The sequence below is a fragment of the Giraffa tippelskirchi genome, chromosome 6 (genome assembly GCF_054371585.1).
Source record: "Giraffa tippelskirchi isolate mGirTip1 chromosome 6, T2T-mGirTip1v1.2.pri, whole genome shotgun sequence".
In the NCBI taxonomy this organism is placed as follows: Eukaryota; Metazoa; Chordata; class Mammalia; order Artiodactyla; family Giraffidae; genus Giraffa; species Giraffa tippelskirchi.
The window spans coordinates 85,180,651-85,206,186 of record NC_137280.1 but is presented as its reverse complement, the minus strand read 5'-3'; the positions used below and the strand labels follow the sequence as shown (position 1 = coordinate 85,206,186).

The following is a 25,536-nucleotide window of genomic DNA, read 5'->3' as shown; positions in this document are numbered from 1 at the left end:
CCAAAAACTAAAGCAGTGGTTGTCAGAAGGGCTGATCCTGGCCCCAGGGTACATCGGCAAGGGTGGGTGACTGACTGTCTCTGGGTGGAGGCCGGGGTGCTGCTCAGCACCCTGCAGTGGCCAGGAAAGCCCTGCCAGAGAGCGACCCCGCCCGAAACATCAGGTGTGACAGGAACCGCCTTCTAGGACAGCACATCCTCAGATGCTTTGGGGTCCTTGAGCATGGGGGCTCCAAGAGCTGCTGTGTCGCCTGTCCAGCTGGTGGTCTGAACTCGCTGTGTGTGTTTGGTGGATTCTCTTCTGGCGTGCAGCAGGCACGGCTCATCATTTCTCTTGTTCTCAGCGTTGGCCTTGGCCCTTGTGGACAGAAAGGTCGCTTTCTTTGAGTGATTTCCCTTCTTTGTTTTGGGGCCTCCCCAGTGGCTTAGCGGTAAAGAATCCACCTGGAGACACAGGAGATGCAGGTTTGATTCCTGGGTCGGGAAGATTCCCTGGAGGAGGGCATGACAACCCATTCCAGTATACTTGCCTGAAGTATCCCATTGACAGAGGAGCCTGGTGGGCTACAGTCCACGGGGTTGCAAAGAGTCGGATGTGACTGAAGCAACTTTGCATGCACACATGCTCTGCTGCTTTTTCTCGTCAAGACCAGGGGTCCCCAACCTCCAGCCCACAGACCACTACAGGTCTGTGGTCTGTTAGGAACCTGGTTGTACAGCAGGAGGTAAGCGGGTGAGCGGTGGGTGAGCGAAGCATTTTCTGTATTCACAGCTGCTCCCCATCACTTGCATTACCGCCTGAGCTCCACCTCCTGTCTGATCAGTGGCACCATAACAAATGTAATATGCTTGAGTCATCCCCAAACTGTCCCCCTGCATCACCAGCCCCACCCCAGTTAGTAGAAAAATTGTCTTCTACAAAACCAGTCCCTGATGCCAGAAAGGTTGGGGACCACTGGTCTAGACAACACCCACGATGCAGACAGAACTTGTTCCCGGGCTGTGCGCTGGGGTTTGATGCCTGCTTTTTAAAATTTATTTATTTATTTTGGCTGTGCTGGGTCTTTGTTGCAATGGTCTTTGTTGCAGTGCATGGGCTCTTCATTGAGGCAGGTGGGTTTTTCTCTAGTTGTAGCACTCAGGCTTAGTTGCCCCACGGCACCTGGGAACTTAGTTCCCAGACCAGGGATTGAACCTGCCTTGGAAGGTGGATTCTTAACCACTGGACCATCAGGGAAATCCCTGTGATTCTTGCTTGATCTGCTTATTTGGATCTGGGGGCTTCATGATACTTCTGTCCAGACCTCGCACCTGGCCAAGGGGTGTGACTGTTCTGTTTCTCAGGGAGGCAGGTCAGTCAGATGGGCCCAGTTGAATCACTGGAAGGTGTTCAGTTCAGTTCAATTCAGTCGCTCAGTCGTGTCCAACTCTTTGCGACCCCATGAACAGCAGCACGCCAGGCCTCCCTGTCCATCACCAACTCCCGGAGTCCACCCAAAGCCACGTCCATTGAGTCAGTGATGCCATCCAGCCATCTCATCCTCTGCCGTCCTCTTCTCCTCCTGCCCTCAATCTTTCAGGATTTTAAACCCTGGCTCTGTGACTCAGAAACCTCCGAGTCTGTCCCCATGTCTTCCTTCTGGCTTTCTGACAACAGAGCCTTGGGCAGCAAATGGGCACATGTCTGTTTCTTTCTTTGCAATTTAGAGATGCTTTCATAAAACATCAATGGTGCTGATTTCCTAGATTAGGCCTGACATCGAAAGGAGGGAGGAAAAAGGCAGCCTAAATAAATCAGCCTGTTAAGAGTCCAGGGAACATTTGAAGCTCACAAATGGCTGTCAGAGGAGGGCCCATCCAGGGAAGGGCAGCCACCCTGAGCTGAATGACTGCTTTAGCAAGCTCACCTGACCTGTGTATTGAACAAGGAGAACCTACCAGAAAGATGGAGGCAGGTTTGGGGAAACTTTAAGAAGCGGAAAGATTAAAAAAAGCAAGGAGAGTGGCCATCACATTCAGAGAAAAAGACAGACTCACATAGCCTGTTTCAGCATCTTACCTGTTGATGAGAAAGTCATTGCTCTGGACCCTGCCCACTCACCTCTCCCCCTGTTTCTGGAGCAGCGGCCGGCGTGGCGGCCATTGGACCAGCCCTGGGAGGTGCCTACGTGGACCCAACACCCATCGCCAGCCACGTCATCAGCGCAGATGCCATAGAAGGTAACAGCTCAGCTCACCTGTGGGTCCCTTTAGGTGAAGTGGACACATTTCACGTCCACCTTTGGAGGTACAGCCACTCCTAAGTGCTGGGTTTGGAGAATCTGTTGGTGGGGACAGTCATAGCCCCAGTTAACCACCACAATTTCTGGGCTCCCAGACGACAGACTGAGTGTCCCAGAACCTTGTCTGTCTTGCAACAGGACACCCGTGTTAAAGAAAACAGGAGGGTTAGCAGGGACAGACTTGCGAGCCTTCCACCCCGACAGGGCCATCACTGTGTGTTCCCTCTGAGCCCTTCTCTCCAGATTCCATAGCTGGCTTCCTCCAGAAGGCACTCAGCCAGCACTGAGTGGCCCAGTCCCGTGGACATGGCCCTTGCCTCCTTGCCTCCTTAGTGTGGAGGCGTCACGGGGCCTTGGGGAGGCCCAGCCAAGCCTGGGGTGAGAGGAAGGCGCCAGTGAAGAGGTGACAGTCACTGTAGGAAACCCAGTCTGTACCAGGTCCCCATGGGGCCACTGATGGCTCACATGACAGAAGCCAGGGGTCATCTGGAACCTGTTCTTTTTCTTACCACTTCAATTTTCTTACCATTTTAGAAGATGAAGATGCTAAAATGTATTGGTTATAAGTGAAATGTTTATATCTTTAAAAAAAACCCTCATCCTTTTTTTTAAACATAATATTGACCTCAGTGACTTTTCCATGAGTATAGTCTTAGTAATGATCTTTTTATTTTAGTAATGATCATTTTTAACCATTGAGGTTATTTTTAATTGTACTTTTATTTTGTTAAAATTATACATAAATATTTAAAATTTTTTTTTGGCCATGCCATGTGGCATGTGGGATCTTAGTTCCTCACCAGGGATCAAACTCGTGCCCTCTGCAGTGGAAACTTGGAGCCCTAACCACTGGACCATTAGGGAAGTCCCTAAAAATTTTATCTTAATTGCATTTTAAATTATTTTAATTACGTGTTTAAACATGCGTGTGTGCCTGCTCAGTTGCTTCACTCGTGTCTGACTCTGCAGCCCTAGGGACTGCAGCCCGCCAGGCTCTTCTGTCCATGGGATTCTCCTGGCAAGAATACTGGAGTGGGTTGCTGTGCCCTCCTTCAGGGGATCTTCTCAACCCAGGGATAGAACCCGTCTCCTGCATTGTAGGTGGATTCTTTACTGCTGAGCCACCAGGAAGCCCCACCTGTTTAAACATATGAAGTGTAAAATTTCTCCTCTTCCTTATTTTTAAGTGTACAATTCAGGAGAGTTAGATTCACACCATGAGGCTGCACTGTCTGGAGAGCCATGTCACTGACCTGCCTTCCTTGTGTTGGACACTGAGGTTGAGGCTTCCGGTCGTGCCTGGGTGCCGAGTGTGTGAGATCCACACACAAGTCAGAGAAGACCACAGTTCATTTACAACTGACTAGAAAGGCACATAACAAGGCGAGGCCACTGCTGCTTCCGAAGGTGGCAGTATCTGCAGAGAGCATCCTGACACAGCCGAGGGGTGGGGGCTGCAGGGCTGGCCGGGGGTGCAGTGAGGGCTGGGGGCTGGGACCCCGGGGGCTGACAGCTGACCCGGAGCCGGGATTGCAGCCCTGACTGCATACAGCCCGGCTGTGTTTGCACTCAACGACATGCTGAAGCAGCAGCTGAGCCTGACGCAGCAGTTCATCGAGGCCAGCCAGCACCTGCACGCGTCCCTTCTGCGCTCCCTGGACGGAGACTCATTCCACTACCACACCCTGGAGGAGACCAAAGAGGTGACGGCGCTGCTCCCACTCCCATGGGGGAAGAGGGCAGGGGGCTTCCAGGGCTCCCCCTTCCATGAGGGGAGAGGGCAGGGGGCTTCCAGGGCTCCCCCTTCCATGGGGGGAGAGGGCAGGGGGCTTCCGGGGCTCAAACTGGGACGCTGGGGATGCTGGGGCCCCAGCACCCTTCAGTCCTGGCTGAAGGAGCCCCTTTCTCTCCTTGGCCGTGACCAGGGCTGGGGCAGGGGTGCCATGTGACATCAGAGCAAAGGTGCCCTTCTCCTCGGTTAGGGCCCTGCCCCTCCACAGACCCTTCCTGAGGGCCGCCAGTCCTGAGGACTGGCACTCCGGGGGTATCACGCTCACCTCGCTTTTTCCCCTCCAAAATTCATTTTTTTGTCTGATGACAAAAAGACACTATTTTATAAAAATTCTGTTGGAGATCTGTTACTTATAAAGTTCTCCATAATTTCAGAGATCATTATTACCAACTTGATATATATTCTTTAGATTTCTTCTGTGTAAAATATAAACCATTAAGTATATATACAATATGTCACATTCTATACAACATATAAAATATATAGAGTAGGTGTAGCATTATATATGATAATGTGATAGGTGTTTCTTTATAGAAATGGCATCATACTATATGAATTGTTCTGCGTGGTGATTTTTAGCATTTCAGCTTCAAATATTTTAGTACATATTTCTTAAGAAGAAGGACTTAAAAATAATAATCACAATACCACTGTAATACCAAAACCAAACTGACTTTTCTTAGTTATCATTATTAGATGTCCAGTGTTTCCACTTATCTCATAAAAGGTGTACGTTTCATTCCTATTTTTTTCACATGTATCCAGAGTCGTACATCAAGTTTGCTCAGTATTTTTTTAGACTCCTAACCTATATAGCAGGGGTTCACAGCCCTGAGAGTGTGAGGCCCCTGAAGGCCTGACCACCGGCTTTGCCTTGGTGGTAGGGTGGGCCTGGGAGGGGTGTTCCTCCCACTGGGGACCGCTGCTTACAGGCCAGCCCCTGTTCCCCACCTCTTGTTTCCTTCAAGTTTATTGGTTGGAAGAAAACAGGCTGTCCCACACTTTCCCACGTTCTGGACTTGGCTGATGGCACCCCCGAGGGGACCTTGAACTTGTTCCACTGTTGGATGTGTGTTAGCTGAATGCAAGCTGAAGCGATCTGATTACTTCTGCCTATAGCCCATGGGTGGCTTGTGGCCTGCTCTGCTCCAGGCCCGTACCCTGAGGGTGGCACCCGAGCCCTTCTCCCCAGCCTGTATCCTCTGAGGGCAGCTGGGTAGCTCCGCCCCTCTGCCCTTTACCACAACCTCTCTTCCCTTTCCGTCAGGCTCGCCCCTCGCAGGTTGCCTGCCCAGGTTCAGCCCTCCTCTTCTGTTTCCACAGCATTGCCACCTAGCATGCCATCATTCTTCCTGTTAGCCCCTGGAGACAGACAGGTGCCATCCCCAGGACCCAGAGCCTCAGTGCACGGAGGCAGCAGTGGTGATGGCTTCCTTGTGTGTCCTTTGCCCCGCAGTACATCAGACAACACAGGCCTGCCCTGCTGACCATGGAGGAGGCCCTGGAGGAGGTGAAGAGGGAGCTCTGAATGCCAGGAGGGGAGATGGACTTGAGGATCTGAGGCGCTGGTCCCATACGCCGGCCGTGACACTCACCCCTGAGATCGCAGGGGGCATTCGGTGGTTGGGGGTGCTCCAGTCATTTCCAGCTGAGTAGCCCCCACTTCGTCGGCGTGCCTGTCACTGGAGAGGACACTACAGGCCAGTGAAGTGGAACCCAGGTGGAGCCTGTCGCCACGCGCACAGGACGGGGATGCCAGCATGCCAGGTGATGCCACGTGGAGTGGCTCCACTGGGGCAGGTGCTGGCTTCTCAGAGGCTCAGCAGATGGTGGGGGTGAGGAGCCCCCTCGACTAATGAGGGAGCAGGGCCACGCATCCACGCTGGGGACCCCCATGAGATACCCAGGCAGAGCTCCGACCCAACTCCACGATTCAGACATAGTCTGCACTCAGGACGCGCCTCCACCCTCAGCCTGAGCACGCTTCTGATTTAAATGCACAGAGAAAAAGGTCTTTAAAAAAAGGTGTTTATTTGAAGGCAAAACAGTAAAATCCACAAGAAATTGTTAACAACACGTTTACGTTTTATCCTGAATCAGACATGTTTGAACAATTCACAGCTACAGGAAGTCTAGAACAAAAATCAAATAGTTTATCCTATCAGGTTGAAAAGTTGGAGAGGATTTTGCGTCTTATTGAAAAGAATCTTCCAAAAACGTTTCTGTACAAATAAACGGCACCGCACCAAGCTGCCCGAGGAGGGCGGATCCCGGGCGGGCACCTGGCGGCTCCTGGCAGAGGCTGCTCCTTCTGGCCTTCCTGCCCTTTGGGACCGGCAAAGGAAGCGACAGAGCAGGAGGCAGGGCCCGGGGTCGCGCCCCACACTCTGGATGAGAATGGGCCATCTCACACGAGTGCTGGTGTGGGGGTTCCTCTCAGTGAAAAAAACAAGCAGAGACGCTAAGGGTACAAGTTCTCCAAGGGCGTCATCGTTCCCGTGACCTGAAGATGCCTCAGGTGAGTTTCCTCAGAGCTTTTCGTTTCTGCAGGTAACAGCAAATGGCTAATGTTTAAAAAAAAAAAAAAAAGAAAAAAAAAATCCTCAACTTAAACAGCTAAAGTAACTGAATTAAGGGCTGGTATGTCTCAGGAAATAGGTTTCAAATTATCTCACTGGGGATCAGCCTAGATCAGTATTCTTTTTTCTAAAACTAAATCGCTTGGAATAAAAATGAAAACCCCGTTTAACTCTGCAAATCAGAAAGGTTTTGCTTTTTTCCATTTTTAGAGTGAGCAGTACCAGCGCCTGGCCTGGCATGCGTGTGCAGGGCCGTCCTGCACACACTCCCCCTGGCTTCAGAGGCTTGGGCTGAGGGGAGAGTGAGACGGTCGTGCCTTCAGATGGTGGGAATTTTTATCCAGGGGTCTTGTGTCTCTTGCTTCACTGTCCGGGAAAATAAGCTTGTGGCCGAGCGGGCTGGGCACCTCCTCGTGATGCCTGTTGCTCCGTGAGGGCTGGTTTGCGGGTGGGGCCTGGGCCTTCGGCACCGTCAAGTGTGGCACAGGTTACAAGACCCGCGCCCGTCTTCCTCTTCTTCGGTCGCTCCCCGCAGGCAGAGGCCAGGCGGGAACCGGGCTGTCCCTGCCATCCTCCACCACCGGTGAGCCCAGCACGGTCTGACCGCTGCGCTGCCGGCGGCCAGCACGGGCGTGGCTCTGCCACGCCGCGCCTACTTGCACTCCTCCCTGGCCTTCATGCGGGCGATGAAAGAGTAGCTCTTGTTCCTGCGGTAGTTCTCGTAGGGGTCGTCCAGGGCCACGCCTACGCCCTTGTACTGGTCCCACTTGTCCCGGACGTCCCCCCCCTTGATGGGGTCCTGGATTCCTTGCTCTTTCACGCCGAGGCCACCGGATCCACTCCAGCCTGAAGGAAAGACCGATGAGTGGTTACCACCCAGAGGAAGCCCAAAGCGTGGTGCCTTTACCCTGATGTGAAGCTCAGTGGAAATGCCTACAGGGAGTTCAACAACATGCTGGTCACAAACTTGAAACTAACATGGTGAGAAGGAACACCGGTAAAACCCCTGCAGGCTCGCCCTTCCTAGAGTTTCTGTTTCCAAGTGGGAAAGTTCTCTGACTCCTTCAGCCCCCCCAAGCCCCCAGTGCCCAGAGCGGATTGTTCTGTCTTCCCCGGAAGCTTACCCATTTTCACCAGCATCTGATGTCCTTTGTTCTCTTCCCCAAGCCTTGAGTCAGGTATAGGAGGTGCTGAATTAGAACCCAGACCAGCCGAGGAACTAAAATTAAGACAGGTAACGTCTTTTACAAAAGAGCGAATACATTTATTGGAATGAAAACTTACAATATTACAGCGTGTGGCTTCTATGAAGGGTCGCCAGCGTGAGATGGACACACACACACACATCTCGGGTCTCTAGCCGCCTTCGTTATCCTCTTCGCCGACCAGTTAAGGGGGTCCCCTAAGATGATGGTCCCTGCCCCACACTTGGTGGCAACGGCCGGCCACACAGAACCCGTCAAATGGTTAGAAAACAGAGCCCAGCCATGGCCTTGGGCTTTACAATGTGACCACAGAGGTAAGAACAAAGAGTGAGACGTGATGCCACTGTCACTGCGCTAGCGAGCGCCTGGGGGCCCCCAGGTGCTGCTTGGGCGCGGGCCACCTACAGTGGGTCTTCTAACGACACGTTTCAACATTCACAGCAAAGCATCAGAGGGTTCCAGCGCTACCAGAGGTCATTCGACAGTTAAGACAGAAATCTTACGGCGGGGTGGGGCTCCTGGACCGCGACCGGTGCCTCCTTCCGGGGGAATAGGACTTGGACCTCGAGCGGGAGCGGGAGCGGGAGCGGCTTCGGGAGGAGCGGGAGCGGCTGCGGCTCCTGTGGGGCCGGGGAGAGGGAAGGGTCAGCACGACCGCTGAGGAGCCCCAGGCCCCGAACCCCATGCAGCGGAGCCCTGCTCACCTGGATCTAGAGCGGGAGTAGGAACGGGAGCAGGAGCGGGACCGTGACCTCGAGTAGGAGCCGGACGACTTGGAGGACCGCGAGTTGGAGCGCGAGGAGGAGCGCCCTCGGCTTTTGGATCTGCTCCGAGACCTTGAGGGTCCACTGCGGGGAGAGGCCTGGTGAGCTGGAGACACCCCCCAGCCCGGCCCTAGAGGACGCAGAGGCGCCCAGCCCGAGGACAGACACAGCCTTTCCCATCAGGTTTAAGTACAGACAACAGCACGCTGTGCGCACATGCCGGCGCTTCCCATGTGACTTTGGCCGTGTGGGCAGCGGCTCCCAGCACCCTCACTGCAGGGTGCTTCACCCGAGATCCAGGCAAAGACCAGAACTGACCCCCATCCCCGCCCCTCGCCTCGGGCAGGACCCCACAGCGAGCCTGTCGGCCTCGGTGGAGCTGCCTCCAGGCTGCCCTGGGATAAGACCGTGCAGACTGGCTCTCACGGGGGACACAGTGGGCACGCGGCGCTCACCTGTTCCTCTTCTCCTGGCCTTTCCTCCGCCGGGCCCGCATCTTTGCTCGGAAGAACTCGTAAAGACCATTCTGCTCCCAGCCTTCGCTGTAAGACACACGTGTCCTGGGGGTGAACCCGAGTCTCCCTCCTATAGGGACCTTCTCCTGCCTGACAGGCCTTCCCTCCCTCCCTCCCTCCCTCAGGCTCCTGAGCAAGGACCCAGCATGGAAAGCACTTGGGGGCTCGCCTGAGCCGGGCTGCCCCTCGGACGAGGAACCAGGCAGAGAGGCTGGGCCACCCCCGGGATGCGCTCCCAGCCCTGCGCGGCTTCCTCGCCGTTCCAGGGTAGGGATTCTCTGCATAGCTGAGCAGGGTCTTCGGGTGATCATAATGGGGCTGAGGCACTCTGATGTAGGCAGCTAGGCCTATCTCCTGCCACAGAGCAGGACAAACGCTGAAGCAGGTCACCAGGGGGGAGGATCCCGAGTGAGGCCTATGACAGAGCCTGGTGGGCAGCAGCTGACTGTCTCTGAAATACCCCCGCCGAGGTAAGCTCTTGTTCTGACGTGTCTAATGTGACAAAAGCTTTTTATCGAGGGCACTGCACGTGTGACATGCAAGCTGGGGGAGAAGTGGGCCCTCCTAATCGCACTTCCTCCCACCACCCTGGGGCAGAAGGTGTGACTGCTGTGAGTTTCCGGTCAAGTAAGACCCGGGAGGACAGCCCAGCAGAGGGGACAGCAGCCTCCCCTCCTGTCGCCAGCCCCCCAGCTGGTCTCCGGGAGCACCATACCTGTTCCTGGGCCTGTCGTGGGAGGGAGGGCTGTAAAAGGCCTCCACGGCCGCCAGCAGCCTCTCACTGGGTGGCATGGGGGGTGGGAGGCGGATGTCTTTAGGATCCAAAGGCTTGTACTCGTGGTCTTCCAGCTGCAGCAGAGAACATGCTGTCACTGCTCCCTGCCTCAGCCACCCCAGGCCCATCCCACCCCGGGAACCGCGGGGCAGCAGACAGCTGTCCTGGGCATCACAGTGCCTCAGGTGGCCCTTCTTGGGAAACCCCATCCTCTTGCAGGGCTTCAGCCACACCAAAGATTCAGTTCCTGAATGGGGTGGTTGAGGGCTCCGTGGAAGCCAAGAAAAGCTACAGAATTCTCACTACCAAAAATGCACAGACCCTGTTTATCCAGACACTCCGTGGATCCCAGATGCCCTCACTTGCCAACCAGTGACTTGTGCCCAGATGCCCACCCCAGGGGCCCCACTCTCTGCCCCCTTTTCTGCTCCAGCTCCTACCCTAAGGGCAGCCCCGCTGGCCCCTCAGCCTTTAGCTCTCCATGCTGCCCCCGTGTGACCTGTCTCAACTTCCAGGGTCTCAGAGAGGACAGGGAGGGGCAGTGACCAGAGCGCCCTGAGCCCCTTCCGACACCCTCTCCTGCCTATCTTGATTGGTGATCACCCTTTTTCTGAGAAACCCCCGTCCTCAGTCCCTGGACAAGGGGGCTTCCAAGGGCGAGACCAAGAGGAGCCCCCCTCACGCCCAGCCTTCTCTGAGAGGCTACCAAAACTGCAGCCCTGGAGGGATGCTCAGAGGGACACGCGCCTTGCTCACGGCCACATGTGAGCGTGCAAGGTAGGGTCGTGAACTTAGGCACACCCTTTATGACAAGCTGGTCAAGTTCACTGGGGTGCAGGAAATGAGGGGGACAGGGGCCTGGGAAACAACGTCTTGTAGCCAAATGGGAAATGGATCCTACCCACGAACTTCCCACCTGGAGACCAAGCATATGTGATGAAGCCTGGTGCTCAGCTCTGCAACGTTACCTTCACGAGGGGGGCCATCAGCCCAGCAGGGAGATCGAAGTAGGGCACGTTGGGGACCAGGCTGGGGTCGTCATGGTTGATGTGTGGAGGGCCCTGTCGCCGCATGTGAGGGGGCTGCCCGTTGAAGCCGTGGGGAGGAGGGCCAAAGTCAGGGTGCTGGGGCCCACCCCAAGGCGGGTGCTCATTGATCCCAGGGTGAGGCATGCGGTGGCCGGGGTGGTGGTGAGGGGGTCCCATTTCTGCAAAACAGAAACTGGACTCAGGCCTGCTGGCAAGTCAAGAGCGGGGCAGTGCCAGCAGACCTGCCCAGCGCCTTCCCTCTGGCTGCTTCGTTCACAGCCCAGAGTAGCTACGGCTGGGAGTGGCCTGTCTTGCACACACAGCGGCACCTAACAGACCTCAGGGGTGAAAGGAGGAACCACAAGGGAAATCACATAACCTTCAAAGAGCCATGTTATGAGCTGAACTGTGCCAATTCCCCAGCAAATTCACTCCTAGTCCTGAGGAACTGAGGTCCTGTGAGTGGGCCCTGATCTAATACTAATCAGTATCTTTGCAAGATGAGGAGATTAACACACAGACACACAGAGAGGACACAGGGAGAGGTCGGCCATCTATGGGCCACCAGGAGAGGTCTCCGGAGACACCAACCCAGCTGACACCCTGATCTCAGATCTCCAGTCTCCAGAACTGTGGAGAATTCCTTGCTGTGGGAGGCAACTAGCCCATGATCCTGTTACAGCAATCCTAGGACACTTCACGTAAGCAGTAAACCTACTGGTCTCCCAGCTCAATTTATAGTCAAGAATGGATTTGAAAACCCAGGCAGAAGCCGAGTAGAAACGAAATTTTTTTAGAAAACACAGAATCAGCCAGCCCAACAAGGCTGCCAGGGGGCCCTCACCTTCCCCCTTCCTCAGGGCCTGGGCTGGGCTTCTCTGTCACCCCAGGACCCCTCCGCCTGCCAGCCTGGCTCAGGGCATGCCAGGTCACATGGCAGGCCGGTGAGTGACCTGACCTCGGGGATCTGGGCACAGGTGAGGATGTGTTCACCAGCCCCAGGACGGACCCCACCCGCCAGGGTGATCTCACACTCACCAGCCTGAAAGTCCCCCTGGGGGTAGTCGAAGCGGTGAGGGTAGGGCGGCCGCTCGAAGGGGTGTCGTGGGGGGAAGTCGTCCTGCATGAAGCGGGGCGGGAAGCGGTTGAAGTTGTGGGGGTGCGGCGGCTGGCTGAACTGCGGGTGCTGCTGGTGGGGTGGGAAGGGCCCGCGGAAGTGCGGCGGCCGCTGCATGCGGAAGGGCGGCTCGCGCTGGCCCCCGCCCCAGGGCGGCTGCTCGTGCTGGCTGTTCCAGGGGCCCTCGAACTGGCTGTTCCAGTTGGGGTCAGGCTGGCTGTTCCAGGGGGCGTCGCGCTGGCCATTCCAGCCGGGGTCCCCGCGCTGCTCGCCCCACATGCCCTCGTGGCTGTTGTTCCAGGGTGGGCAGTGGGGCGGCCCACCCTGGTGGTGTGGGTAGGGGGGCTGCTCAGGAGGCTGCAAGGCAAAGAGCGGAGGTGAGTCCCAGCCCGTACTGGGCACACGGGGTGCTTGGCAGCCATCTGCCGACACTGGTCTCGGGCTGCAAGGCAGGCGGCCTTGAGCCCAGCACCTTGAGCTGTAGGCCTACAGCCCAGCCGGGTGCAGCCGCCTTCATGTCACTCTGCCCTGGGCGGACGATGCTGAAGTGCCTGCCTGCACCCACGTCGGGGCCGGGGAGCACGCCCACCTCATGCCTGACAGGAGCTGGGGGACGAACACCAGTCCGTGAACACCTCAGCGGCACAGGCAGGGGTGCCTCCGCAGTGCTCCCAGGGTGTGGAGGCTGAGCCACGGGGCCCATGGGCAACCCCTGCCTGCCTGTCCTCCCTTCCATCACTTCTCTCCCCGACACAGTTCTCTCATCCCATCTCAGCGTCTACTCTGCCACCAGGAACTGTCTTACTGCGAATTGAAGACAATAAGCTCCAGAGCCTGCCCAGCTGCTGCTCCCAACACTCAATGAGCCGGGACCGCAACCCAGACTTGGGGCCAGCGTCAGGCTGCCCAGGGCTGATCAGGGCTGGGAAGCTGGCCCAGGCCACCACACCCTCAGGTCTTTTAAGAGAAGCCCAAAAGCCAGATTTTCAATATAACAACTATTTCAAAATGTGTAAGACGCCATGTGAGCAGGCCAGGCCATGGTTTTCTACTGTGGACTGTAGGCACACTGCTGGCCTTCAGCAAGGAGCCCCACTGTTGTGAGCCTAACCTGCTGGTCCCCAAAAACACTAGGCCAGGAGACCCTAGGCACGTCTGCTTCTGCATCAACAGAATGGGCAGAAGCACCCCCACATCAGAGGGTGCCCACGACTTGCCTGTCACCGCAGGCACCCAAAGGTGGGAGCCGCTTTGTGTGGATGCCCAATCCTTTGTGAAGCTGAGGGTGGGCTGGGGGGAGGGGGGCAAATCACAGCCACAATCCCTTACTTGTCAGTCCAGAGCCATCTCCCTTACGCACCCTGCCTCTACACAGGGTCACGAGGGAGGGCCACACCCAGCACGTCCGGTCCACAGGCACGTGGACGCCTAGAGCTGGACCTGGATGCTCTGACCAGGCCCAGGCCTGGACAGCAAACTGTGGGCTGCTTTCCAGTCATGCTCTGCTGGCTGAGATGCACCTGCCCTGGCCTATGAGTCTGACTCCAAGGAACCTGGAGGGAGGGACGGACCAGCGTCCCAGCCCCAGAAGACACTGCTGGCTGAACACTTTTCACTTCCCTTTCCTTTCTAAGCACCACGTTCTTTCTAAGGTGATGAGATATTGACAGTGTTGGTCGAACCAGTTAAAAAGGGAAGGAAACACGTCACCACGCTATACTCAACACCGTGAACCTTCTGAGCATTCACGTGGACGTGCGGCCTGTGTCACTGAGAAGCCCAGGAAGGATGCCAAGGCCCACTTTCCTCCCCAGCTCCGTCCCCACACCTTGGGAAGATGACCACCCTCTGGCTGCCCCTACCACCCTGTGTCCTGCCGCAGAATCAGTTAAAAGGCCTATGAACCCACACAGGGGCCAGCACCCACCTGCCTGCAATCCACCTACCCCAGCAGCAAGTTCTAAGAGATACCTGCTGTTGGCCCCAAGGAGCAACGGGGTGAGGCTGGTCAAACCACGGGGGCTTGTTAGGTGGGATCTGGTCATGGGGCCCAGGGCCACGGGGGCCGCTGGCGGCAGGATCCTGAACCCCTCCTGAGGCGTCGTACTCGGAAGACCCAGGCATCTGGATGGGAGGCTTGCTGTCATCTAGAACCAGACAAAAGAGCAGTCAGAGAAGGGGGCGGCAGGAAGCACCACCCAAAATGATCTTCAGCAAGCACCCAGGGCCTAGCCAGGCTGGGCTTTACTGCCCAATAAACCCTTGATTTTTGACCCCATGGAAAACTGCTACTGCCCTGGGGAAGGCAGCATGGATAGGAGACTTGTTCGGGATACACACCTCTTTTCTTTGAAAGCTTGACGATAAGTATCCTACTTATTGACTGCTATACTGTGTTGACTTTAGTTTGCTCAAAAATTTTTATCATTAAATACACTCTGCATCTAGCTGAAAGATCATTTCTTCCTAATCGTTATTTTGTTAGATTTTCTAGTATTAAAAAAAAAAAAAGATTTTGTATTTATTTAGCTGTGCTGGGTTTTAGTTGCAGCACACCAACTCTTAGTTGCAACATGTGGGATCTAGTTCCCTGACCAGGGATGGAACGCGAGCCCCCGCCATTGGGAGCGTGTAGTCTTAGTCACTGGACCATCAGGGATGTCTCAGATTTTCTAGTATTAAACCACCCTTACATATTCCTAAGACATAATCCTATTTGATCATGATGTACCTTTTAAATCCTTTGCTAGATTTCACTTGCTAAGACTTTATTTCTTATTTCTCCATCTCCACTCAGAAGTGACAGTAGATTAACATTATCGCAATAGACCCAGATCTTCCTAGACTTTAATAATTCCTACTCCATCGGCTCTCTTAGGTACTTGACATCTTTTTCAAAAATTTTTTTCCCTGCTCACGTGCATCTTGTGTAAGTTATCCTGGCCTAGAAAATGACTTGGAGAGCCTTCCTCTCCATTCTCTGGGATGGTTTGTATACAACTGTCTCAGGTGTAAGGGCGGGGTTACATTTACCTGTGAATCACCTGCCGGTGCTTTTAAATAGATTAGAATCTGATCCTAGGATTGGGCCTGAGACTACAGAACCCGAGCCCTTCCTTGGGGGAGAAGACTGATTTCTGGAGGCTGCCTCCTGGAGATGGGCACTGAGGGAGCCACGTACCGGGCTGGGTGGTCGGCGGGATGGCCGGGGCGGGTGTGGGGGCTGGGGGCGGGGCGGGTGGCGGTGGCGTGGCCTTGACGTCAGCTTCCATTTGCGGCATCTGGATCTGCTGCTGCTGCTGCTGCTGCTGCTGCTGTTGCTGCTGCTGCTGGGTCAGGCTGTTGACAAACTCCTCGTGTTGGGTCTTCAGGGTCTGGATTTGCTGCTGGAAGGCCAGCTGCACTGGCTGGACCACTGACGAGTATTCAGTGATGAGGGTCGCCTGGGGGACAGCATGGAAGCCAGCGCTCAGCATGTGGGACTCAAGGTCCGAGACCCTCTGGAGCAGCACAGGGACAGCACCCAGAAGGTTGGGGTAATGCTGTGGGCAGCAAGGTCCAGGGATCCAAGGCTGGCGTGGGATTGACATGTAAAATAATCAACTCAGGCTTGACAACCACAGAGCATCTCAATCTAGCCAGATTTGGTAATGATCAGTGCTGCAGTAGCTTAGAATTCCCTCACAAAGGGAATACACAAGGATGGCCATGCCCTAGGCTGACACACACACACACTAAAATCCCACCACTGACAAACATCCTAGGGTGGGCTCACAGGCTATATGGCTTTGAACAAGTCACTACCCCTCTGGGGCCTCAATTTCTTCATCTGTAAAATGGGACAATAACAGAACCTACCTCTGAGGATTAGGAGATAATACGGTGAACAGGACCAGGGCGGCTCAGTAACCATGAGCTACTGCCACCAACTCAAGAAGAGAAAAGCAGGGAATGTCACTGTGGTATGGTGATGTGAGCCCGTTCTTATTTAGCAACCAAAAAAAGCAGGTAAAATTTTTAGAAAGTCTGAGATGCACTTTCCCCGTTTGCCTCTCTGAGCAGGAAAGCTTCTCCCCTGTAGGGAGAGTGGCGGTCAGGAGCATCACAGCGGGAACAGTCAACATGTGGCTTCTGACACTTCTTGATGTGCAGAAGACGACACCTCATGGCCTGACAATCAGGGGTGTGAGCTGGGTCTTTTATCCAGACAGCTGTCGCTGGGGTAGCAATGCCGGAGCCATGGCAGAGGGAACCAAGGAGATCTGGCCCTCCTCTCCCTGCCCTACAACCCTGTCCTCTGAGCCGATGCCCCCTCTGAGAGAAGCACACATGCACACAGGGGACCCTGTGCCCGACACGATGACCATGGCAGCCTAGATTACTCAAGGTTTTCCACATGTTCCTATCATGCCTGGAGGACCAGGGCAGATGGGCCAAAGACATCCCCGAGAGCAGGGCCTACACCAGGTAACCTGGTCACGGCATGCCAGGAGACACCCTCTCGAGCTCCCGTAGGAGGGAGCTCACTGGCTGCTATGGAGGGGATGGGCCCCAATGCTGCTCCTCAGACCCCGCCTCCCACTGCTCACCATCATACCAGGGCACCCCTAGGAGTCCAGTTTGGAAGATGCCACCAGGACCCCAAGGGCACCACCCAGCCCCCCGACCTCAAGGAGCAGTGCCCACCTGGTACTGGCCAAGCCCCAGGGCCGGGCTCTGTAACTGCTGGATGATGGAGTCGTCGAAGTAGCCATTCTTCTCCCAGAGCTGTAGGAGCTGGACGTGGAGAAGGGGGAGGCTTGTCAGGGGGAGATGAGCGCACACGTCTCCCAACCCCCGCCCCGCCCCACCCTGCTGCGCCATGTACCCGGGCGATCTTCTGCTGTTTGTCCTCCTCCACAGCCAGGAAGCTGGTACAGTAGATGGGCACCACGACCTTCTGCAGGGCGGCCAGCAGCTCCCGGGCCTGCTTGCGCTGGCTGTGAGGGAGAGACCTTCCGCGCGTCAGGGCCCTGGGGCGGGACCCAGCCACGCGCCCGTTACCATCGCGGCTCCGGCCACAGCACCCTCTGCCTTCTCGGGAAACGGGCCCCCAACCCGGCTGGGACAAGGGCTGCGCTCCCCACGAGAGCTGTGCTGGCACCCGGGCCTGAGTGACAGACGGACAGACGGCGGCGGGAAAGAACATAGCCCAGGGGCTTTCAGAGCCTCATCGGCACCGTGACCCTCCCCTCCCAGGGCGGCCTGAGGACTGACAGACGCGGGCCAGTGAGAGCCCCTGCTGCCCACAAGGGCTGGGCTGGTGCTGCTGTGGGCATGGGGCCTAGTCCCTGAAGCCTCGCTCAGCACAGCCACCCTCTCTGCACAAGGCAGTCTGGGTCGGGACCCCGCCTTCTACGAGGGAGCACGTGGGCTGTCAGGGGGGCTAGGAGTCAGGTCCGCAGGATGGGGTGGCCTTTCAGCGGGGGCAGGGTGCAGCTGGGGGGTGGCCGCGGGTACACTCTGAGCGTGAGTGAGTATGGGGACTCCCCAGGCTGTACAATGAGTTGTCAGAGCCTGGGAAAGGGGGGCAGCTGGAGCCCCTCCCAGAGGCGAGCCCACCCGAGGGGGCTCAGAGAGAGCAGCAAGGGCCAGGAGCTGGGAGGCCGGGTTGGGGGAGGGCAGTCCAGGCAAGAGGACAGGGCCGGCGGCACTGGGCTTCCCGACAGCGGGGCTCTGGAAAGGCATGGCTGGAGAAGTGCCAGAAACAGGGCTATCTCTGCCGAGCTGCCCTGAGTCCGTGGAGCGGCTGGTGGAGCAGAAGGGCACACAAGGTTCCGAGCAGCTGCTAGTTTCCCAGCGGCAGAGAAATAAGGGAAGGCGAGGCAGGGAGCGTGGAGTGGAAGCAGAACTGCCCACGTGGCTCAGGAAGCAGGGAGTGGCGGGGCCAGCTGCATGTGGGCCGAAGCGGGCAAGAGCCGGGTCTGAGCCTGCTGCCCTCATGGGAGCTGTCCCTTCAGCCAGTCAAGTTCAAGGTCAAATGTGGCAGTCAGTCTTCAGAGCAACAGGCTAGCCTCACTAGCCCCATGAGCTTCCATCTGTCTTTGGCCCAGGCATTGGTTTTGTGACTTAATCTTTGTCGTTAAGACACGAGAAAGGCCATGAGGAAGTACATACTGGCCCGGCCTTAGGATGGCTGGGTAGTGAGGGGAGGCAAGTCTCTGGGCTGGGACACAGGGTTAGCCAGGAGGCCCCATGGGAAGACTCCTGAAGCAGAGTGCAATCAGGGCAATGGAGTGTGTGCAGATCAGTGAACAAAGAAAAACAAGTGGCAGGTATGAACAAGGCAGCTAACAGACACTGAAAAACATGTAGAAGCTGCCCTGAAAGCAAGGCGCAAGAGGACAGTGGCCTCAGGTGGGGTGCGGGGTCCGGGGTAGGGGCTGAAGGGTGTATGTGAGGGGAGAGGGGGTGGCTGTCCTCCCTGTGGGGGGATTGTGGCTCAGAACAACCCTCTTTAGAAGAGGGATCCCTGGCCCCAGGACAGGCTGGGCTCCTGCAGGCAGAGCAGCAGCCGAGAGGGGGTGGAGGAGCGGGGGGATGGAGGGGCGGGCGGGTGCTCACCAGTGGTGCAGCACGTCGTTGATCAAGTAGATGAGGTGCAGCCGCAGCTCGAAGTGCGCCCCGTCAGCCGTGATGCGGTTGCGGAGGTGGCCTGCCATCAGTTCGCAGTGCGGCGGGGACTTGGCATTGCTGAACATCCAGTTCTTCCCAGCCTGCAACAGCCAGGACAGCAGGTGAAGCGGGGCCGTCTTCTCCAGGTATGAGGGTGTGTGGATGCCAGGGAGTGCCCAGGAATCCCTACCCACCTTCCCTCTCTCTCGGCAGGGGAGCCCACGGAAGGGCTCAGGCAGGAAGCGGAGGGAGAAAGGGGGTGCCCCGAGAGGAGCCCCGCCCTCATCAGGAGCACCAGATTCTGGAAACACCACCCCATCCCCACTCCGTCCTCACCGAGATGGCATCTTTGGTGCAGGTATCAATGATGGGCTGCAGCAGGCTGTCAAACTCGTTCATGTCCAGCTGCGTCTCCTCCAGGAGCTTCTGCATCTGCTGCTCCAGTGCGTGGGCCACGGCTGCTGTCACCTGCTCCTGGAAAGCCAGGTGACACCGAGACTGCATGAGGAGGGACCCTAGCCCAGGCACAAGCAGGCCAGCCCATCTGTGCCTCGCCCCCAGCATTCACCCAGGGAGCCTGAGATGGGCATCGGAGAGTCACACCACAGCACAAGAGTAGGCAGAGGGTGAAGCCAAGCGAGACACAGGGGGAGACAATGTTCCCCCAGAGGTGACAGATGGAAAGGTTAAGACTCAGAGGAACAAGGAACCTCTGCACGTCAACTCATCAAGAAAAAGAAAGAAAAATGAGTGGCGGCTGTGAACAAGGCATGGAGAGGACGTACATAAACAGACACCAGTCAAATAAAAGCAGAGCAATCTCGCTAGCAACCAGGAGTCCAAAATTAAAACGTGATGCCAGACTTCTGTCTGTTAGATTGGCAAACTGAGACGTGGCTGAGACCCAGCATTGCTGGGGGAACAAGCGGTCAGCCCAGGGCTGGCTAAGGCTGGACTGCCCGGTTTGTGAAGAGTTCCATGTGCAAACTGAGAATGAACGTTCTGGAGTGTTTCGTTTCCACTACATCAACTTACGTCTCAACTCCAGTAATGAAACTGGGGCTGGTGTTTAAGGTGTCCTTTTATTCATCTTGTGTTTCTGGCAGTTCATCCTACTGTATTTGGCCAAAGGACCAGACTCCGATGGACTGGGACAAAAGGGTCCACCTTGTAAGAGCCTCCTCCTAACTGGCAAGAACTGGTGCCAATGGCCCCAGAGGCCATCTGGCATTCTCCGTCACACCATTTCCTACGTGCAGTCTCACTTGTCAGCATCCGCTCCAGCATGATGGGGGCATGTGTGTGTCAAAGCCTATGCAGTGACCTCACTGGGAGGCGACGCAACCTTAGGGTCTGGCATGAGGGGCTGAGCGAAACACAACAAAGTGTTTGGCAGCACTGAGGATTGATGACTGTCCGGCACCAAGCCCCGGGCAATGGGACAGCTGTGTCCGCAGCGCTGACGCCTGTTATCAGCGCCAATGCACAGAGGTGAGTGCCGGGTACCCCTTGGGAGGAGGGGTGGGGCAGGAGGAGCGGGCCCGTACCTGTCTGAGGGCCAGCAGGTGCTGCTCCTGCTGCTGCAGGTTCCACTGGCTCTGCTGGATGAGCTCATCCATGGACGGGGTGCCCTGGGCTGGTGCGACGGGCGCAGCAGGGGCCAGCGGGGGCTGGGGCAGCGGTGGCAGGGTCGCAGCCGGTTCCAGCTCCGGGGCCTGCTGCTTGCAGATGACTGGCAGGAGAGGAGGAGAGGCAGCTCCTGTGAGGAGGCGGGGGTCCAGGTATCCCCTTGGCGGCCACTTGGGCAGCTCCCCTCCATATACTCACCCCCCAGAAGAGGACCCCTGCGACCTGTCCCAGCTACGTTCGCCCTGTCTCACAGGGCCTGGCCCTGGGCCCCTTCTACTCGCCCTCTCCTCGGAGACCTTTGGGATGGTCATCTCTCCACTCTCCAGCTAACACCATCTGGCCTTGCCTGCTGTCCTTCGGCCCAGAAACCCAAAGCCACCCCCTTCCACCCTCTCCTGGGCCTGAACAGACAGTCCCTCCTCAAGGGGGTCTCTTGACCCCTAGAATCCTCACCTGCTGTCCCCCTGTCTACTCTTCCCTTTCCAGATATCAAAGCTACCAAGCTTCTGGAAGGCCAACCAGCAAGCCCACACAACTGCAGCCCTGCAGAAGGAGTGTGCCAGCAACCCAACACACGCAGTGGCCTCCCCACACTGGGCCCCTCGCCTGCCCTTCCACACACTCTACTCTTGTGCATTCAGGGGTCAATCCAGATTGAGGCAGCGTAGGCTGCCCCATCCTGCTGGCAGGAGTCAGGATGGGCAAGTGCAGGCCCCAAACCTTGCCTGATAAGATAGGAAGGGAGGACTTGGGGAAGGGTCCCTGGACAGATGGCGTCCCCCTCTGCCTTTGGGTCTCATCTGGTCTGAACAGGACCATACTCTGCTGGAGCCCTTCTGAGTCCCACCCTCAGGGGGCCCAGCCAAAGAAAGAACAGCGGGGTGGAGAGTGCTGCCCAGGGCCCATCACAGGGTGCCCAGGTCTGAGGTAGGCCTCCCGGGCCTTGCACCCAAGGGCACCCCATGGGGTCACCCCAACGTGCAGTCTGCATCGTGCCCCACACTGCTTCAGCAAATGTGTCTCCTTTGCTCTCTTTCATTTTCTATTTTTACTGGCTCCGCCCATCAGCATCTAGTCACAGCGGGAAGGAGTCTTCAATCTTTACAAACTCCCCCTTCAGCCTGTGCCTCCCCACCCAACAATTTTACAGCCAAGGTTCATCTTCAGTTCTTCTCCCCTTTATCTCAACCCACAGAGGCCTGGGCTCTGCCTAGCCCACCTCACTCTCAAAGCCACTGCAGCCATCCCCACTCAGCCAGATGGCCCTGTCTCGGCTCCCTGTCGCATGTAGCTGGTGTGGCTGTCCCCTTGGCCCCTTCCTCCTCTGTCCAACTCTTATATGCCGGATGCCTGGACCGCGAACTAAGCTCTCTTCTCTGAGCAAGCCTCCAGGGGAACGAGATGTATTCCTGTGGCTGCAGTTACAATCTGCACTCTACGACAGGGAGCCTCCAACCTTTGGCCTGTGAGGAACCCGGCCGCACAGCAGCAGGTGAGCAGTGAGCAAGCGAAGCTTCATCTGTATTTACAGCTGCTCCCCATTGTTTCCATTATCGCCTGAGCTCCGCCTCCTGTCAGATCAGTGGCAGCATTAGATTCTCACAGAAGCATGAACCCTACTGTGAACCACGCATGTGAGGGATCCAGGTTGCGAGCTCCTTATGAGAATAATCTAATGCCTCATGATCTAATTATAGTGAGTTGTATAATTATTTCATTATATATCACAATGTAATAATAATAGAAATAAAGTGCACAACAAGTATAAGGCACTTGTATCATCCCAAACCAGTCCCCTCCCCTGCCCCCACCGTCATCTGCAGAAACACTGTCTTCCATGAATCTGGTCCCTGATGCCATAAAGTGTGGGGACCACTGCTCTATAACCCCTAAATCTATCAGTGGCATCCTGGATTTCTCAGGCTTTGGGTCTAATCTTAGACCAAACAGCCACTGTTTTCCGCAGATGCCTCAAACAGGTATGGGTTCCTCTCACCCTGTGCCCCACCCCTTCCAAAGCCCCACTCCTGATCCATGGCTGGCACAGCCATGCCCACTTACCCAAGTCAGAAGCGAAGTTCCTGCACCTCTCTCTTCCTTGCACCCCACGCTAACCAGCTGCCCCACGTAGTCAAGTCACCCTTCTAGATCACACACCACTGTGTCCTGCCATCACTGCCACGACTCTGCCTTGACCTGCATCACCCTAGGAACTGGTTTCCCTACGCCCTGTCCTGGCCCCCTTTCCTCTTTTCTACCCCATGGCTGTAGTGCTGCTGATCCAAGTGTGGTCCAAGGGGCCAGTGCCAGGTGACACCGAGACAAGCACAGAAATAGCAGGGGAGTGTTTGGGCGCTTTCACAGCAGTTTGGCTGTGCCGTGAAACTTGTGGGAGCTTAGCTCCCTGTCCAGGGACTGAACCCGGGCCCCGGCATTGAAAGCACCAAGGTCCTAACCACTAGACCACCAGGGAACTCTCATAAAAGTTCACAGTTTTATTGTACTTTGCAAAACTGTACTTTCTGCAACAGATTAGAAAAAAAAAAAAACCAGTCCTTTACCGGAGTCTGTAGGGTGTAATTCCTGAGCGGTCCTGGGACTCAGTTTTCTCAAACCACCAGGCTGGCTACACAGTGGCTAGCCCTGCTCCAGAACACAGTACCGAAACCCTTCTAGAGCTTCCCCAGAGCTTCCAGAATTTCTAAGTCGTTTGCAAGCCAGCCTTCCCTGCTCTGCACCCTCACTTCTGGTCACTCCAAGAATCACTCATTCTCTGGGGTTTGGGAACCCTGAGCTGCTGTTCCCACTACTCCTCAACCCCTCCTAAGGTTCTATCTTCCATCTGAACACTCTTGTCTCCTGTTTCTACCTGGTTAACTCTGTCACAGACTTTAATGGCAATGGAGATACTGTTACCTGCAGAAAGGATTCCCTGAGCCCCGATCTTCACCTGCTAGAAACACCCCAAGCTCCCCACATTATGGCACCAAGTCCCAAGCCACCTCCGACTGCTGACCTTCCAGGGTGGGAGTGGGCTCCCCTTGAAGGAGAAGCATCTCTCGCCTCATGGTCACTCGAACCCACACACAGTCCTCCCTTGCCCAGTTATATCACCCACGTCAATATCCAACTGGCATTTCAGTTCATGTGTTCTACCCCTTAACCCTAGCTGTCCCCAGGCCCACTTTCTCTACTCAACTCACTGACTTAATCCAGACCTTATCACCAACTGCCGGCCTCACTGGTCCCGGCCTCAATGGTCCCGGTCTCCACTCATGCTCCCTCCAGCCTGTCTGCCACATAGGCCACACAAACCCAACCTACCGCTTCCTTATTTTAGCCTCTCTTGTGGTTCCCTACTGCTATACCAGGGATAGGCTGAGGCTAAGGAACGGTTTGCTCCAGAAACACATATGTAAGTGGATACATTTTGCCTACAATTTCAGGCAACAGATCTCCCCTAATCACATCTCTAACCTAAACCGGCAAGACTTCCTTGGTGGTCCAGTGGTTAAAAATCAACCTTCCTCCAATGCAGGGGATGTAGGTTCGATCTCCAATCAAGAACTAAGATCCCACGTGCCACAGGCAACTTAAGTTCTCACAACACAACTACTGAACCCCTGAGCTCTGGAGCCCACAAACCACAACTAAATAAATATTAAAACAAACAAAAAACCTAAACAGGCACCAGAAGAACCCCTGAACAAAGGAAAAAAACCCAAACTTTCCCCCTGGAAACTTTCCCACTCCAGATCAAACTCTTCTCCTGTCTACACATGTCTAGGGACCAGGCAGGATCTCTTACACTTTGGTTTCTCTCTCGGCTCTCAAAACACACTGTGCCTGTTCAAGCCACTGTACTTTTGCCACAAGAACACCTACTACATGCTACCTATTAGGCACAATCAAGTCCCAAACAAGGTCTGGTTGGCCTCAAGGAGCTTGTAGTCTAGGGAGCATTCACCTTTCAATGCCCAACTGCTTGGGAATCTAAAACACAACGGCATCTAGAAGCTAGGGATTTGCTATTGAACAAGACAGAAGTGAGCTCAGGGACTATCTATCTGGTGTCTATATTTGTTACTCACAGGCTTGCTATGATAACAAACTTCATCTTAAACTCTTTAAGGGCAAGGCCGGGTTCCTGAAGCACAAACCAGGGAACATAAACAGCTGCCAAGTACTAAAGTCCACAAGACAATTCATTTTGATCAGGATTGCAACCACCAGAAATGCACAAAAACCTTGCTGGAAGCCCCAGAGAGCCTGCAAAGAGGGCTAGACGGAATTTGTCCGGAGGGTCCCACTCAGCCTGGCTTCTATCACTTCCTCTCTGTAAAACACTGAAGCACTCTACTCGGTGACATCAGTCATCATGTTTGCAAAACAACAGGAATCTCTGATTCCGAGCCCAGAAGGAAGATCAATAACCTCGTTCTCCATGACACTCGGACCCCGTAGCCTCAGGGCTGCAGGGCTGCAGTAACTGCGGAAAAGATCGTACATGCCGAACTAACCCATTTTCACAAAAAAATAGCATGCGACCCCAAATAAGGCGTTTTGTGGTAGAGCCCGAGACGGAATCGGAGAAAGGAAGGGCTAGAGGGGGCGGCCTGAGAGCTGGAGAGGACTCACGCTGCTGCTGCTCCAGCGCCAACTTGCACTTGTAGTAACTGTAGAACTCGCCTCCGAAAAGAAAAGAGAATTTCGGGTTGTCCTTCTGCTTCTCCATCGTCATCTTTTCAAATTCGGGCCCGTTCCGAGCCACGAACTGGGCCAGCTTGTCGATGACATTTCGGAGCTCCTGGTCTGGAGAACGGAGAAAAGGCCACAAGGGGCGTCAGCGAGGACCGCCCAAATCCGGGGGCCCTGGCTTCCCAGCCCGCGTCCGCCGGTCGGGGTCCCTAGGGGTGGGCCCCGGAGAGGCCGCCCTTGTACGGATACCGATAGGGGCCAGAAGCGCGCCGGGAATGCGAGGACCCGCGGGAGAGGCCGCGGGCAAACCCGGGAGGCCGAGCCCCGCCCCTTTCTAGGCCTGAGGGCCCTAGGAGGCGGGTCGGGTCGGCTGGGGATCCTGGGGAGAGATCAACGGCCCCCGAGTCCGGCCTGGGCCTCACCGTCTGGCGGCAGCGGCATCTCCATGGCTCCAGCAGCGGGGAACGTCCTCCGCGCCTCACGATCGCCCACCAGAGCC

The 25,536-nt window shown here is 56.0% G+C and overlaps 2 protein-coding genes across 28 annotated transcripts in view; one reads left to right on the top strand and one right to left on the bottom strand.

Moving 5' to 3' along the window:
* The window catches only part of C6H19orf44 (chromosome 6 C19orf44 homolog), a 20,952-nt gene extending 14,121 nt beyond the window's left edge, over positions 1–6,831 (top strand). For 7 of the 22 annotated variants that reach the window (XM_081496620.1, XM_081496617.1, XM_081496619.1 and 4 more), the window contains 3 exons: positions 2,124–2,219; positions 3,818–3,984; positions 5,530–6,831. In XM_081496620.1, coding sequence (XP_081352746.1) covers positions 2,124–2,219; positions 3,818–3,984; positions 5,530–5,601 — 335 coding nt within the window. In that variant the 3' untranslated portion in view covers positions 5,602–6,831. Of the gene's footprint in view, positions 1–2,123; positions 2,287–3,250; positions 3,985–5,529 lie in introns of all 22 variants that reach the window. The other 15 variants (XR_014055669.1, XR_014055667.1, XR_014055670.1 and 12 more) reach the window with 5 other exon arrangements.
* CHERP (calcium homeostasis endoplasmic reticulum protein) lies at positions 6,088–25,536 on the bottom strand. 6 transcript variants are annotated; one of them, XM_081496581.1, is made up of 17 exons: positions 25,460–25,536; positions 24,978–25,151; positions 20,258–20,469; positions 19,047–19,184; positions 18,660–18,811; positions 16,924–17,068; positions 16,743–16,832; positions 15,238–15,499; positions 14,028–14,203; positions 11,978–12,413; positions 10,880–11,118; positions 9,852–9,985; positions 9,077–9,163; positions 8,562–8,705; positions 8,361–8,477; positions 7,777–7,871; positions 6,088–7,498 (listed from the first exon to the last, which is right to left on the bottom strand). In XM_081496581.1, exons 1-17 carry the CDS (start codon positions 25,482–25,484, stop codon positions 7,305–7,307), a joined length of 2,820 nt encoding a protein of 939 aa, XP_081352707.1. In that variant the 5' UTR covers positions 25,485–25,536; the 3' UTR covers positions 6,088–7,304. The 6 variants fall into 6 exon arrangements, 5 of the variants coding, with proteins under 5 accessions (XP_081352707.1, XP_081352709.1, XP_081352708.1 ...); XM_081496583.1 differs by having other exon boundaries at positions 16,924–17,035; XM_081496582.1 differs by having other exon boundaries at positions 20,258–20,442.

What these genes read in the sequence shown, in the direction of transcription:
- CHERP (XM_081496579.1), bottom strand. Translation starts at nt 25,484, where the DNA reads ATGGAGATGCCGCTGCCGCCAGACG. An exon ending in CCCGCCGACCACCCAGCCCG is followed by an intron (nt 14,204 to 15,237) that starts GTACGTGGCTCC and finishes GTCTGGTTCTAG; the next exon opens with ATGACAGCAAGCCTCCCATC. An exon ending in GGCCAGGAGAAGAGGAACAG is followed by an intron (nt 8,706 to 9,076) that starts GTGAGCGCCGCG and finishes CTCTCCCCGCAG; the next exon opens with TGGACCCTCAAGGTCTCGGA.